This window comes from Amphibalanus amphitrite, unplaced genomic scaffold (assembly GCF_019059575.1).
Source record: "Amphibalanus amphitrite isolate SeventyFive unplaced genomic scaffold, NRLGWU_Aamphi_draft 000406F_arrow, whole genome shotgun sequence".
Lineage (NCBI taxonomy): Eukaryota > Metazoa > Arthropoda > Thecostraca > Balanomorpha > Balanidae > Amphibalanus > Amphibalanus amphitrite.
In genome coordinates, this window is record NW_024881900.1 from 537,188 (window position 1) to 550,852 (window position 13,665).

At 47.1% G+C, this 13,665-nt stretch overlaps 2 protein-coding genes across 10 annotated transcripts in view; one reads left to right on the top strand and one right to left on the bottom strand.

Moving 5' to 3' along the window:
- LOC122390716 (kinesin-like protein KIF13A) overlaps positions 1-3,061 on the bottom strand; it is a 101,184-nt gene extending 98,123 nt beyond the window's left edge. The window contains exons 1-2 of one of the 3 annotated variants that reach the window (XM_043383919.1): positions 3,036-3,061; positions 1,474-1,853 (exon numbers count right to left, since the gene is read on the bottom strand). In XM_043383919.1, coding sequence (XP_043239854.1) covers positions 1,474-1,528 — 55 coding nt within the window. In that variant the 5' untranslated portion in view covers positions 1,529-1,853; positions 3,036-3,061. Of the gene's footprint in view, positions 1-1,473; positions 1,854-2,867 lie in introns of all 3 variants that reach the window. The other 2 variants (XM_043383920.1, XM_043383921.1) reach the window with 2 other exon arrangements.
- Positions 3,062-6,960: 3,899 nt separating this feature from the next.
- On the top strand, positions 6,961-13,438 carry LOC122390718 (coiled-coil domain-containing protein 124-like). Of its 7 annotated transcripts, none has more exons than XM_043383925.1 (4): positions 6,961-7,039; positions 11,522-11,704; positions 12,109-12,419; positions 12,920-13,438. In XM_043383925.1, exons 2-4 carry the CDS (start codon positions 11,546-11,548, stop codon positions 13,134-13,136), a joined length of 687 nt encoding a protein of 228 aa, XP_043239860.1. In that variant the 5' UTR covers positions 6,961-7,039; positions 11,522-11,545; the 3' UTR covers positions 13,137-13,438. The 7 variants fall into 7 exon arrangements, with proteins under 7 accessions (XP_043239860.1, XP_043239862.1, XP_043239861.1 ...); XM_043383927.1 differs by having other exon boundaries at positions 6,988-7,155; XM_043383926.1 differs by having other exon boundaries at positions 7,018-7,208.
- Positions 13,439-13,665: the final 227 nt, after the last annotated feature.

Sequence of the window (13,665 nt, forward strand, 5' to 3'; positions counted from 1 at the left end):
TGACCAGTGGCGCATTAAATCTGAAGTGGCTGTAGTCTGTACCGGGATCAATAGTTACCGACACAGCGAGACAATAATTCATGCGACCCTCGGCCGCGCACGGCCGGCCGCATTTCGTTCGCGGCGCGTGCCGGCGGGCGCCGCGCCGTCTGCGGCCGGCCCGGCTCCCTCCTCGGGGCCGCCATCTGCCTAACTGCCTCCCCGCTCCGACACCGCTCCCCTCCTCTCCCCGGACAGTAGAGAGCGGCGCACGCACATCATTCACAGACGGGGGAGAGAGTGCGGCCGGCGGCAATCATAACCACTGGGCGAGTTCGCCGGCCGGCCGGAAATCCGACGGCTCAGTCGTAGCGCTCCGGGCGCCGCGCCGGCCAGCGGAGCACTGCGCTGCTTGAATGGGACCTAAAGCCGGCTCCAGAGTTAGCTGAGCTGTTCAGACTCAATCGATTAGCAAAGAAGCCTCCTTAGACATCTGCAGCGGTTTTTCAGAAATGCCTGAATCGTTCACAGTTACGAGTGAAAACTAATAAAGCCAAGTAACAAATATGTAAGCTTTTAGCGCAACCTAAGCAGCACCGTGGATAGCAATTTTCATGCAGCTTCCCTTCCCACGACACATCCGACTAGATAGGCAGTGATTAGTGATCAGTGAAAGCTTACGGGTCTTCCTAGTACACGAATGGGCTTTACGTGAATCTCGAGCAAACTTCAAGTGTATCATCTTGCATCAATCTAGACTAAAAACCTCACACAATCACAGACACACCCTCATCGAAGGGTGCTCGGTTCACATTAAAAGTTCATCATACCACATTTGGCGTGTCGATCGCAATCTACACAAAAGGCGCCTGATGCATCACGACCATTTACGATCAGCGAGTTCATAGCGTCGGGCAATTTTCCGAGTCAGCTCCATTGATGACATAGTTCTCGGCACACTGGACAATAACGCCGTGCCTTTTGACGTGGCTTCATTTGCATGTATACAAGCGTCAGATCGCGCGTCTTGACCTATCGACCGTGCCCCCCCCCCCCCCCCCCGACGGGCGGCACGGATTTACAGCTCCCCGCTGGTCTTCCCGCGCCGGGCCGTCACTTCTCGGTCTGCTTTAGCCGCGACAGCGACGCACAGCGATAAATTGTGCCGATGCAGCCGCCGACAGCACAGATACAGCGGCGGGGGTGACACGGGATTCAGTTGAGCGGGGCACGAACGGAGAAGGAAGACGGAGGGCACGGCGTCACGGGACCGGGCCGGCAGGATTGAAACAACTTCAAGCCATATAAAAACAACTGTTGATGGAATGCCTCACAAAAAAAAAACTTCAGGAAGAAAAATTATCGCAAAGGATTGCATGGATAAACTGACACCTATTTGAGGCGACAAAAACAATGAAATATAAATGGAGGAAACAAAAGCTATTTAACGAAGGACGTTCCAAAAGCACACTGGCACATTCTCACCCGCCTTACCTCTTTTGCTGAATGGCCGCACGCGAACGGCCACCCTGACTTTATTTGACGACATTTCGACGATCTTGATTGCCGTCCGGTGAATATCTGGGCGGGTGTGAGCCCACACACCAAGGCACCGACGTCACTTATCACTTAGATGATAGATCACAACACTGTGTTATAGGCTAGCCCTTCACAGTTACTTTGCAACATGTCACAGTCACTAGAGCCACCAGCAGTGATTGATGTCACTGACATTCTCATACACCAGTAAGCACCCAAACAGTTTGACACATTGCCTGAAGTTCTTGATTGCTCTTCCACTCCACTTAGTTGAGTGTCTGATGTCTGTTCAAAACAGCTGTTCAAAGCAGCAATATTTGGTCCCAGCAAATGACCTGAAAACAAACAACAACTTGGTTTCAGTCAATTACATGGATGCTGCACACAGGTATCTTATCATGCATACCTACACAATGTTACATGTGACAAAAATATAACAATTGGCAAAAATGTAAAATTGAAAGAGTTAAGTGCAAAATTTGTATTTTATTTGACTCAAAGGAGCTAAAAGGCAATAAGTGCAAATTAAAAACTTTCAAATCAAAACCATGCAAAAAAGACCTCAAACGATTACCACCATTAAATTTAAGAGCCCTTTTGCAGGTGACAGTACTAAAACATTATGATATAACAATGACTCACAATCTTGCCTAGTTGCTGATCATCAAGGCATTGTTTGATAGGCATCATCGCTCTAACTAGCCTCTGTCCTATGCCACCAGTCTCATGGACAGTCTATCAGACTTAAACGTAAATAGTTCCAGATACTTGTTGAATTTACACATGAAATACCTATCAGTACCTACTTAACATAGGTGATAATAAAGTGAATCCTTAGACAAACATGAAACAGGGTCTACAGTTCAGGGTCTACAGAACAGTTTGAGTTATCAGCCTACAACTGATCAAAGAAAATGTCTGAAAATGTAGACTTGCTAATTTGGTAGGCATAGGCGGCGTAACAGGGAGGGCACTGGGGCACCGTGCCCCAATTTGATTTTGGCATTTTAACATTAGCCCTATGGGTGTTGCATGGAAAGAATGGGATCAAAAGTCAGCAGTGCCCCCCCCCCCCCCTTAATTGAAGGTGTTCCGCCCTTACTGTTGGTAGGAAAACATCCAATTAGACTATTACAATTATTGGCGGAAGCAGGAATAAGGGCCGCTTTAACCTGTTAAGTCCAACTGAAACAACCATCCTCACCCTAGATGTATAATTATATTATGAGGTAGGTAGGACTTAACATGAAGTTCAAGTCCTTGTCATCATGCTTTGTGTAACTTCTGCAAGACGTAGGTAGTTTCCAAGACTGAATGTTTGGCCCAATCATGCATCAATAAAATCTCACCTGCACCAAGGTTCAGATTTCAGAACGTTCAGAAGAAGTTACAACATCCTATGCAAAAGGAACATCACACAAATGACAACACATTAGAAGCAAAAAAAAATACACCATACACCCGACATATGCGTGTATTATCAACTGTTTACACCCAAAGCGGGGTACGAGTTTTACACAAATTTGCGGTGTAAAATGCATATCAGTCCCACGCACAAGGGGGAAAAGCTCAAAAAATTGAGCGCTCAAAAAATTGAGCGGGCCCCATTATGAAGGAATAGGCGAAACGAGGGTATTTTACAATGCCTCTAGCGTCACACTACGGCAAATATCGTATCCAAATAAGGTATCAATGGCAAGAGAGAGCAACAAGGTTTCTTCTCGAACACTCGCCGTGATAATTAATATCGGTGTTTTTGGAAAGAAAATGCCCTAAAGACGCTCAACTTTTTGAGCGCCACTTGTCGTTCGGGACCGCGATACTCAATAAATTGAGCGCCACGACAGACGACAGTCAGCTGGCGCTCAAAAAATTGAGTGCCGGCCAGCATCTACACTCAATTTATTGAGCCTTCTCCGTGACAGGTGAAGCCGGTACTGGCTGCCATTTTTTATGTTATGTTCGTTGAAATACGTTAAACTGAGTTGAAACAGAAATGCAGGAAGTTGAATGCTACGTGGTACCTAAACTTTTCACAAACCCATGGCATCATGTCACATTTTCCGCTAGTAGTTTTATCGGTCGCCTTTCGGATTCGGCACACCTCAAATAATTATACAGGGCTTGCATAATCCGTATGAATACTGTATTGATATTTTCTGACTGTACTGGGAGAAGGGAATACGTGATTACAGAAAGATATCCACCCACGCTTGAATATTGGAGAATTATACAGGAAAAACTGTATTGCCACGGTTACAACTTACAAGGCCATCGCCGCAAACAAACAAAAATACTATACAATGTGGGTTAGATTCACAAACATCATCAAGTGTGGAACACAGAGACGAGCAAAACAACATCACATTATCGCATGCCAGCCCAACCACATTGGAACCGGGTGACCTGAGACCGGAACCTGCGTCTTGCCAGCATACATCACAAAAGCAGGAGGCAGTGTCGTACTGCTTTGATCCAAAATATGCCATATAACAAATGATATAAACGACCTAAGCTCGGACTAAGCTTATCATTATCAAATCCTTAACATGTAAAAGACGAATGGAAACATCGAGTCTCAGACCAGCAGTAGCAACCATCACAGTAGCAACATCACAAAAAACACGCGGCATTATCAGACAGCCGTTTTGTTATCGGGCTACAGGCGGCGACGGCGTGGTTGCAGACCAGCTGCGAGGTAGCGGCGTGCGGGCAAAAGGCGCGGGCACACCTCCATGTGGCCGTGCGGACAGTGCGCGGTCGGCGTCGCATAGTGGGCGGCATCGGGCTGTCCCGGGGCCGTCGAAGCCGCACAGGTTGTCGGCGCATGTGGGCGCGCGCGGTCACCACGGCCAGCTGCTCACCACCAGCACAGACTGCGCAGCGTCGCCGCTCCGCCGGCCAGAACACGCAGACAACCCTTCTTGCAGTTGCACAACACATCGCCAGACTCATTCACCTGCTCCACCATGTTGTTGATGTCACCGAGTCGTTCAAGTTGTGGCTCGTGCCGTCGAGCATGACCTGCCCGATCGGACACGGGTCAGCGGCTTCTGCTCCAGCGAAGTCTTCATCTTGGTGACGTCTTGCTGATCTCCACAAAGGCTGAGCAGATGACCTTACCCACAGGGACGGCCGACGTCCTCGCCAGCGAACGCTTGGTTGTGCAGACCTGCCAGAAAAAGAAAAGCTGTTTGGTGATCTCAAACGATTTTTTTTTCTTTATGCAGTGGAACAAAATGGAAAATATGTCATACAACAGGAACTAAAAAAAGATGCAGCCTAGGTCGTCTAAGAAATGGGTGCAACATTGATAAAATTCTTCCTTGAATGAATTCTACAAATGCTTTTGATAAAATGTGTGGTGATTATAAGGAGACCACTTTACTATAAAATTGCTCAGGATTCCCTATCTGGACCTGTCAAAAAATCCTGACTGCACACCAACAATGAGCAATAAATCCGAAACCTCTACCAGGTACCTAGGGATAATTAAATTCTGATTCAGGAAAATATTTCACATCATACAAGTAAAAACCTTTACTATATTGAAACTGAAAATGTGATGCCGATCCAGTGACCTAAGGGTCTCAAAGTATAATAATGAATTAATCTATTATAAATTTGGTGGTGACTGCCAACTGGCGTCTGGCAGCCTAGACCTTGAGGCTTGAAAGTGGCCTTCCTTTTCCGTTGACTCCGATCCTCCAGATGGAAATGATATAAAGGATCATTTTTATCTTATTTCAAATGAGCCAGTCAGCAAAGTGGCTATCCTGTTTCAGCATTCACACACACAATAGTTGACTGTCAGTCTGTCATGCTGTCAGTGTTGTGAAGTAACGAAGGAGTTGAGTTTTGTTGATTATAAATTGTGATGTTATGTAAAGGACTGGAAAATGAATGTGAAAACAATGGAAACATATTGGCAGAGTATTGTCACTTACTATCAGGACATATGAATAGAGAATACATTCAAATTAATAAGAAATGCCAAATATCAAGGTACTCAATCACTGATAGCAGTGGACTATCATATGTTTTAATGTCAATTATATGAAAGTTAAGACTGAAACTACCTTTTACTTCATCATACCTAATGAAAAATTGTGTGAAGAAAACATTCACAGCCTCTTTGAAGCACTTAGACCACTAAAAACAAAAAAATTCACGTAAATATGTTGTGTCTCTTTCCCTCAAAACATCATATCGGATGGCGCCACTTTCGTCGACAGTTACTTATCTGCACGCAAATCGAGGAAAACGTGAATTGATTGACCTTTACGTGTTTCCAAATTTAAAATCACAGCATATTCAAACTTTTCAGTGTACCTTTTAACATCTAAGTATAACTAAAACGTTAAAAACTTACCTTCAGCACAAGGACGACGACAACCACGCGACCGAAGACGTCGCGACGAAATAAACAAACGGCGCCGCCAAATGAAAAATATTCTCCGATATGGGTGATGTGAAATTGAGTCGCAATCATTTTGGGTAGTATGAAAATTGCTCTTTCCAACAGAACCCTAGTAAAAAAGGTGAATGGACGAAAAATAACTTTTATTTCGACATAAATATTGGCCTGTTTTTAAGGCATCCTGGTATGCCGTAAGATTTCGACCTAGAAATTGGTGTTCCCCCAATCATTGAAGCTTGAGCAGTGAAAAATATGAAAGCCTAATCTGTTTTGCATCATTAGTGATTCTCCTAGGGTGTTGCCATTTCTCCCTAGGTGTTGCGAGTTGCTTTTGCAAAACGTGTTCCTGAAACGGCTCAATTTTTTTAGCCCTCAGCATTACGCCTATGGGAGCCTCTGACGTCACACGCTCAATATTTTGAGCGCTCAATAATTTGAGCTTTTCCCCCTTGTGCGTGGGACTGATATGCACATCGCAGCATAAGAACAAGGACAGATATGGCGCAGATTATGCGACGCATTATTCCGTTTACAAGAATAAGGAACTATGACGTCAGAAGAACTTATTTGCGTCACACATGGTCACACGTAATTTGCGTCACAACACTTTTTGGCTTTTTGGCAACATTCAACAGTTTTCTTATGAAAAGGGAGAAAAATAAAACAGTGTATTTTTTCATTGACAAAAAGCAATTTAGGCGCAACTATCTGTAAGAATCTTGGGAATGGGCGCAACCAAGGCTATATAAACCGCAACAACAGGCGCAACCAAGATACCTATAAGAAACGGCGCAACATTATTTTTTTTGCATTTGAAGTGAGCTGTGAGCATACCTTATATCAATTAAAATTGGCTCAAATGCATCACATATCACATGCACAAACAATGTCTTTTCTGTCCAAACTTTGTATTTTTCAATTCAAGTAGTCACGATTGTTTTCGTATTAAAATTTCAATAAAATTCGGTCTTTTGACGTCATCACCGAGCTAAAACTTTTGGTGACTTTTGACTTATTTTATTAGTGCGCCTTGTTATGCAACAGACGTTATAATCTGCGAGTTCTATACGTGGATGTTTCTATTTATGCTGTGTTTCTAAGGTGATTTTCACTCTGGAATTCGCAACACTGGTGTAGCATAATTGATCCTTTGGCTTTCGACCTATTACAACTTAAGTGAAAGAGACGTAACGTCCAGGTGACTCAGACTCCGACTGGCAAGTGGCAAGCATTCCAATTTGTAGCTATTCATATTGGTCGCTATTTGGAAGTACGTACCTAAGTTTTGGTTTTGTTCTCAATCATCGATCCCCTTTCTCGGTTTTTATGAGCACAGGTTTTTTGTAATAATGCTGCTTATTTCTAATCAGCATCTCTCATCTCAGCATCTCATCATATCTCTCAGTTGGTAGAGCACCGGCCATCCCGGTGGTGAGAGCCTGGGTTCGAGTCGCTCCGACGCTCGATATTTGAGACTCCTGACGGGGATGGTCTGCGGTTGGTGGGAGCAGCCGCAGCCAGTTGAAGTCAGTTGAGTGGAACAGGCCGTGTCCGCCTTTGAACGTTTAACTTTGGCGTCAAAATTTTCCCGTTACCCGGAATTGCGCGATTAGACGGTAGGGGGTGGGGGTCTACGCAACAAGCTCTACTTAGCATGGGCCCAGGCCCTGTCAATCTGTCCATTCAAACATTTGAGCTAAGTTTTTAAAAACAAATTCTTGCTCTCCTAAAGATTATGCTACCCTTATGTCTGACACTTGGACTCACATTTCCATTCAGACAGGTTCACGTAGGTGGGCAAGCTCTTTCTTTTTTATGTGGGTGACTTACTTTCTATTCCTGTATATTTGGCCAGTCTCAGACCAAGGGAACCCCAAACATGTGAAAAGAACACTTCATCTTGGCATCGGTGGTGGCGGAATAGGGGGTGCAGGGGGTGCAGCTCCACCCCCATCAAAAAACATTGGGTTGCAAAATATCTTTTTGTTTCCCCAAAATCCGTACAAGGGGCCTGTTGCACCATCCAATACATTTTCTCCTGAAAGCCGGTGATCAGGAAACGAACACTGATGTAGAATCATCCGGGATGTCTAATTATGGTCAGGAGCGCCCCATAGCTAGTCTTTGGGGCCCCACACTGGCTAGAAGTGTCCCGAGCCGCGTTTGGTGCTCCATGTGGCATCTGAGGGCCCCCACAACGGCCTCAGAGGGCCCTTTTATGACCATCTCTGAGGGCTCCCACGACAACCTATGTCCCCTGGGCCCTGGGGCCCTACAACGGCCACTAAGGGCCCTCATGACGACCGCTGAGGGTCCCACAGAGACTCCAGGGCCCCAAGGAGACTCCAGGGGCCACGCTGGCCTCTGCGGGCCCCTATGACGGCCTCTGAGGGCCCTTACGATGATCTCTGGGTTCCCACGACGACCTCTATCCCCTGGGCCCCTATAACGACCACTAAGGGCCCTCATGACCGCTGAGGGTCCCACAGGACTCCAGGGGCTCCGCTGGCCTCTGAGGGCCTCTACGATGGTCTCTGAGGGCCCTCGTGAAGGCCCTAGACCCAACTCAAGTCTGAGGACCCATTTGGCTTCAGACGACCAGGGCCCTAACGCCCCTAACGATGGCTTCTAGCGGTCTTACCAAGGCCTCTGAGAGCCCTGCAAAGGTATCTGAGAGCCCATGAAGACCCTCACTATGGCCAAGGACCCTCATGACGACCTCTGATGATCCTCTCGAAGGCCATCACAAGCCATCACAAGGGCCATCACAACAACTTCTGAGGACCCCAGGACGGTCCCTGAGGGGCTGAGGGCCCTGACGACGACCTCTGGGCCCTCACGATGGTCTCTAACGCAACCTCCTAATGCCCACGCTGGCGTCTGAGGGCCCCACGACGGCCTCGGAGGGCCTCGACGCAGGCAGGCTCCAGGGGCCATGCTGACCTCTGGGGGCCCTCTTGACGGCGTCTAGGGCCTAACGAAGGCTTCAAGGGCCAACGCTGGACTCTGAAGAACCTTACGACGGCCTCGGAGGGTCTCAACTCAACGCAGGCAGGTGCCAGGAGACATGCTGGCCTCTGAGGGCCCCGCAGAGTTCAGATTCAGAGGACCCAACGACCATTGTGGACCTTACGAAATACGAAGGTCTCCGAGAGCTCACGCAGGCTCCTGGACTTCCACACTGATTCTCAGGCCCCATGCAGCTTGTTGAGGCACTTTATCTGCTCTTGGTGCCCAGTTGCCGGCCTCTGAGAGTCTCAATGCCGGAACGTATGGGGCCATGGGCCCTGCACCGGCTTTTATGGCCCCTAGGCTACATCGACTCTTGGGACTCATGACCCATGAAATGTGGGTGTAAGCGGCTTCTAAGAATCCCCATTCCCCATGCTGGTTCTAGTAGCCGTCAGCCGAAAATTTGGGCTCACACGCGAGCTCCTGGGACCCCGTGCATACCCCAGGGTTCTACCTGCCTTGAAGACCCCTCACATACTTTTGGGTTGGGCTCAAACGCTTGCCCCTGAAGGCCCCACTGAGACCCCATCCCTCTATTTAGTCCTCCCTACCGGCACATTAGGCTAAACATCGGCTCCTGTGGCCTCCATCCCGGCTTTGGAGGGCCTTCATACAGGCTTTTTTGGGGTCCGATGCCGGTTTCTGAGAGCCCTCAAAGGACTTTCGAGCCTATACTGCCTTCTGAAACCTTTCAGCACCTTTCAAGAGCCCTGATCGGAGGGCTCATTCAGTCTGGAGAGTCATGTAGGTCTCTGGAAGGAGTCTCTATGTGGTCGGTTTCCAAGGGGCTTCTAAACACGGTCTTCTTGGAATGGTCTCGTAGGGCCCTCAATGGTCCACTGCGGATCCAGAAAAGTGGTTTGAGACGCTGCGGGTGGTGGCTAGGTTAAAAGATTAGCCGATAAAAAGCTAGCTTCATTTGCTTCTTAATGCTTTCATTATTTGAGATAGGTAGGTTCACTGTAATTTCAAACCTTTTATAGAACTTGTGTGTATGGGGATAGTTTTCCAAAATCTTCGTTTTTCATAAATCAATAATAATCACTCAAAAAATGAAGGGCAGGGGCCAAAATTTCCAGAGGGGCCCCTTGAGAAAACTTTACACCCCCATCCAAAATTACCTTCCACCGCCACTGCTTGGCATCCTAATTGTCTTGTATTATCCTGTTGCCCTATCAGATTGGGACAGTAGGTTTCAGGACCTTTGTAGTAACCTTTGCTTTGCTTAGGTTTGTAGTAACCTTTGCTTTGCTTTGCTTTGCTTTGCCAGCTTTGCCCAACTGGCAATTAAAACACCATAAAATCTGATGGCCAAGAGTTGCGAACGAAAATTATAATTAAAATCTAAATCTTTTTGTATTTCAGTTCAGACGTTTCGACAACACTGTGCCATCGTCAGTAATTGATATAAAATATTTCCTGAAGTCACAAATCACATTTTAAAAATAACATCAGCATTAAGAAATTAGGTACACATGGTAATGACATTTCGGTGTTTTTACATTCGATCACGTTCGTTCCTCACAAGCGTGCTCCGTTTCAGCAAGGATAATCTGGCTGTCGCTGCTGCCATCGAATAAAATCCCCCTCTTGTGTTAAGTGTGTTCTTGGTCTTGATGTGTGCAGCCTCTAGTGCCCTCCTGATATTTTTGTTCATACCTTTCTCTAAAATTTCAGCCCCTTCCCACCTTGGTAAGTGCCCGGCCTCATCCACATGAACCACTATCGCATTACTTAACACGTGCCCCCTCACGTCTCTTCTGTGTTCCCCGACACGGGTACCTAGGCCCCTACCTGTCTCGCCTACATATTGTTTTTCGCAAACAGCGCACGGTATCTGATAGACTATGCTACTTTCGTGATCCTTATCTTCGTCGCGTGCACCTTTTAAAATATCGCCACTTTTGTGTCCCGCACTTATCACCGTCTTGAATCCGGCCTGTTCAAGCTGTCGTGCTACCGTATCCACCTTTTCAAAATTGGGAATGCAGAGCAATCTACTCGATTTTTCTATTCTTGCGTTTTCTCTTTCATTAGTGTTTCGTTCACGAATCTTCTGGGCCTTTTTCTTCTGAGAAATGAGAAACCCTCTTGGATATTTGAGCTGCTGAAATCTTTCAAAAATGTGCTCCAGCTCGTCCTCGAGATATTCCGGGCTGCACACTCGGTAAGCGCGCAGGAAAAATCCTATTACAATGCCCCTCTTGTACCTCTCGTTGTGTCCAGAAAAATAGTGTATGTAGTCCTCTTTGCACGATGGCTTCCGGTATACCTTGTATTTCAAGTTTCGACCCTCTCTGATTATGAATGTGTCCAGAAAAGGAAGTTCACCGTTCATTTCATTTTCCACCGTAAATTGGCCATCAGACTTTATGCCTCTTGGCCATCTTGGCCATATGACTTTGATGCCTCTTGGCCATCAGACTTTATAAACATGTCTTACAATACTGAACAAAACACCATAATTTTATTAATAAAAATAATTATTATACTCGATGAAAACACATTTTATCTACACTATATTTTGAACATGGCATTGAATTAAAAACTGAACATGCTTGTGTGTTGCAGGTTGCAGCTGATTAAACACAGACCATGCCAAAAAAGTTTGCTGGTGAGAATTCCAAGGCTGTTGCTGCCAGGGCAAGGAAGGCTTCTTCCAAAGCAGAAGCGGAAGAGAAGAAGCAAAAGAAAGCTGAAGATGAATACTGGAAAGATGATGCCAAGCACGTTGTGAAAAAGCAGAACAAAAAGGTATGCAAGTGTCAGTTATTGTGTCCTCTGGCTACCCTTTCTGCCTTGCACTTACATCTAGCCAGTCTAAAAAATGTTGTTTTCCATTCTAATGCTATTCAGATGCCATGGCACATCATTTCTGCTTATTTGCTGACCTATGTTATCAGCTATTCCTTTGCTAAAAAAAAAATATATAGTCCCTCCAATGCCCACTCTTCAATGTAGCCTCAATGAGGTTACAAGAAGAATAGGGCCTTCTGCAGACCACAGGATGAGGTTACCTCATCATGTGGCCTGCAGAAGACCCTGTTGTTTTGCCCTGACATCAAGCTCTTACAATCAGGATAACTGGTCTGGTGTAAACATCCTTAAACATCTGAGTTCTGCTAAAGCCTGATGCTACTGACTGCTTGCTGCTGCAGGAGGAGGCCGAGCGTAAGCGGCACGAGCAGCAGCAGAAGAAGCAGGAGGCTGCTGCTCTACTGCGGGAGGAGGAGGCCACCCTGGAGAAGCAGACGGCCTCCAAGCGGCCAGCACCCAAGGTCACGCGCAGCCAGGTGCAGGCGGAGGCCGAGCGGCGAGCGGCGGCCGCACGCGCCGCCGCTGCCGCCGCCGCCGCCACACCGGCCAAGGGCCAGTTGGAGGCGCCCGTCGCCCTGGAGGAGAACGTGAACCGGCTGGAAGTGGACGGGGAGGAGGCGCGCACCGTGGAGGAGGCCATCGCCGTGCTCAGGTGGGTCAAACGGCCGGACCGAAATCCGTATGGCCGTATGGTCGGACCCGGCCAACTGAACAGCGTCAACAGTGGTCTATTGACCTATACTGTATCGGTCTATCGGTCTACAGTGTATTATTGATTTAGTGTTACCTGCTCACTGGTTATGTTATTGCATTGCCTTGTGATGTCCTCCTCACTGTCTGAACGTTTTGTTGTCATGTCCGTTTCGCCGACAGACCGTGTCCGTGAGATGTTCTGATTCCCCGTCCAATTGTGTGGTGTTCGCCTCCCCCTTGGGGTCGTACTCTGTCTGCGTTACTCTTGCTTTCGTAACTGACTGCTACATGTTCTTTCCTTCTTTCTTTCTTATCGCCTATGTTTTCCAGTCACTGTGACTGTCAATATAGCCCCCGTCCCGCCGCAGTGTGGGCGGCCGTGAATTTTTTTCTCTAGCTTCTTGTGTCGTTGTGTTGTGCCCGTCACCATGACTGACGCAACTGCCCGCCCCGCCGCAGTGTGGGCGGCGGTGACGACGGCGACCGGCACCCGGAGCGCCGCATGAAGGCCGCCTACAAGGCCTTCGAGGAGGAGGCGCTACCCAGGCTCAAACAGGAGAACCCGGGCATGCGTCTCTCGCAGCTGAAACACATGATGCACAAAGAGTGGACAAAGTCACCACAGAACCCCCACAATCAGAAAACCATGGCCTACAACGCGCCAAAGGCTAGCTGATCCCATTAACATTGGACATCTTGGAAGGAGATTGCGTTTTAGGTGTGTCTCTTTCTACAACTGAGTGGTGTTTGAAAGGTTTGTGCGCTGTGATCAAGCGCTTTCCAGTGTAATAATACGATATGCGGTTCTCCTTGTTTGTGGCGCGGAATGAAGCGAACTGATGTGGTGCCTGTTGCTGGAGCTTAAGGGCTTCATGATTTGGTTTCGCCCGTTGATCGGTTCTGATGTGCCGTCATAGATTGTGCTTTTGCACTCGGTGGTTATCTAATGTGGCAATATATTGACTATTGTGCTGCAAATTTTCTACATGTGTTACGTTCGTCACTTGTTTAAAGACACTTATCTAAAATTACGATAGGAAGTCACCCAAGGTTACACAAAGGTAGTCCAGGAATCTTTTGAAATGCTAAACAGCTTACGAATTTGAATCCTGACATATTTTGACTGTATCCAATAGAACAAAAAAGTTCAGCCAAGTAGCTCGTAAGACCAACGCCAAATAAGTTTAGCGTATATTCGGCATATA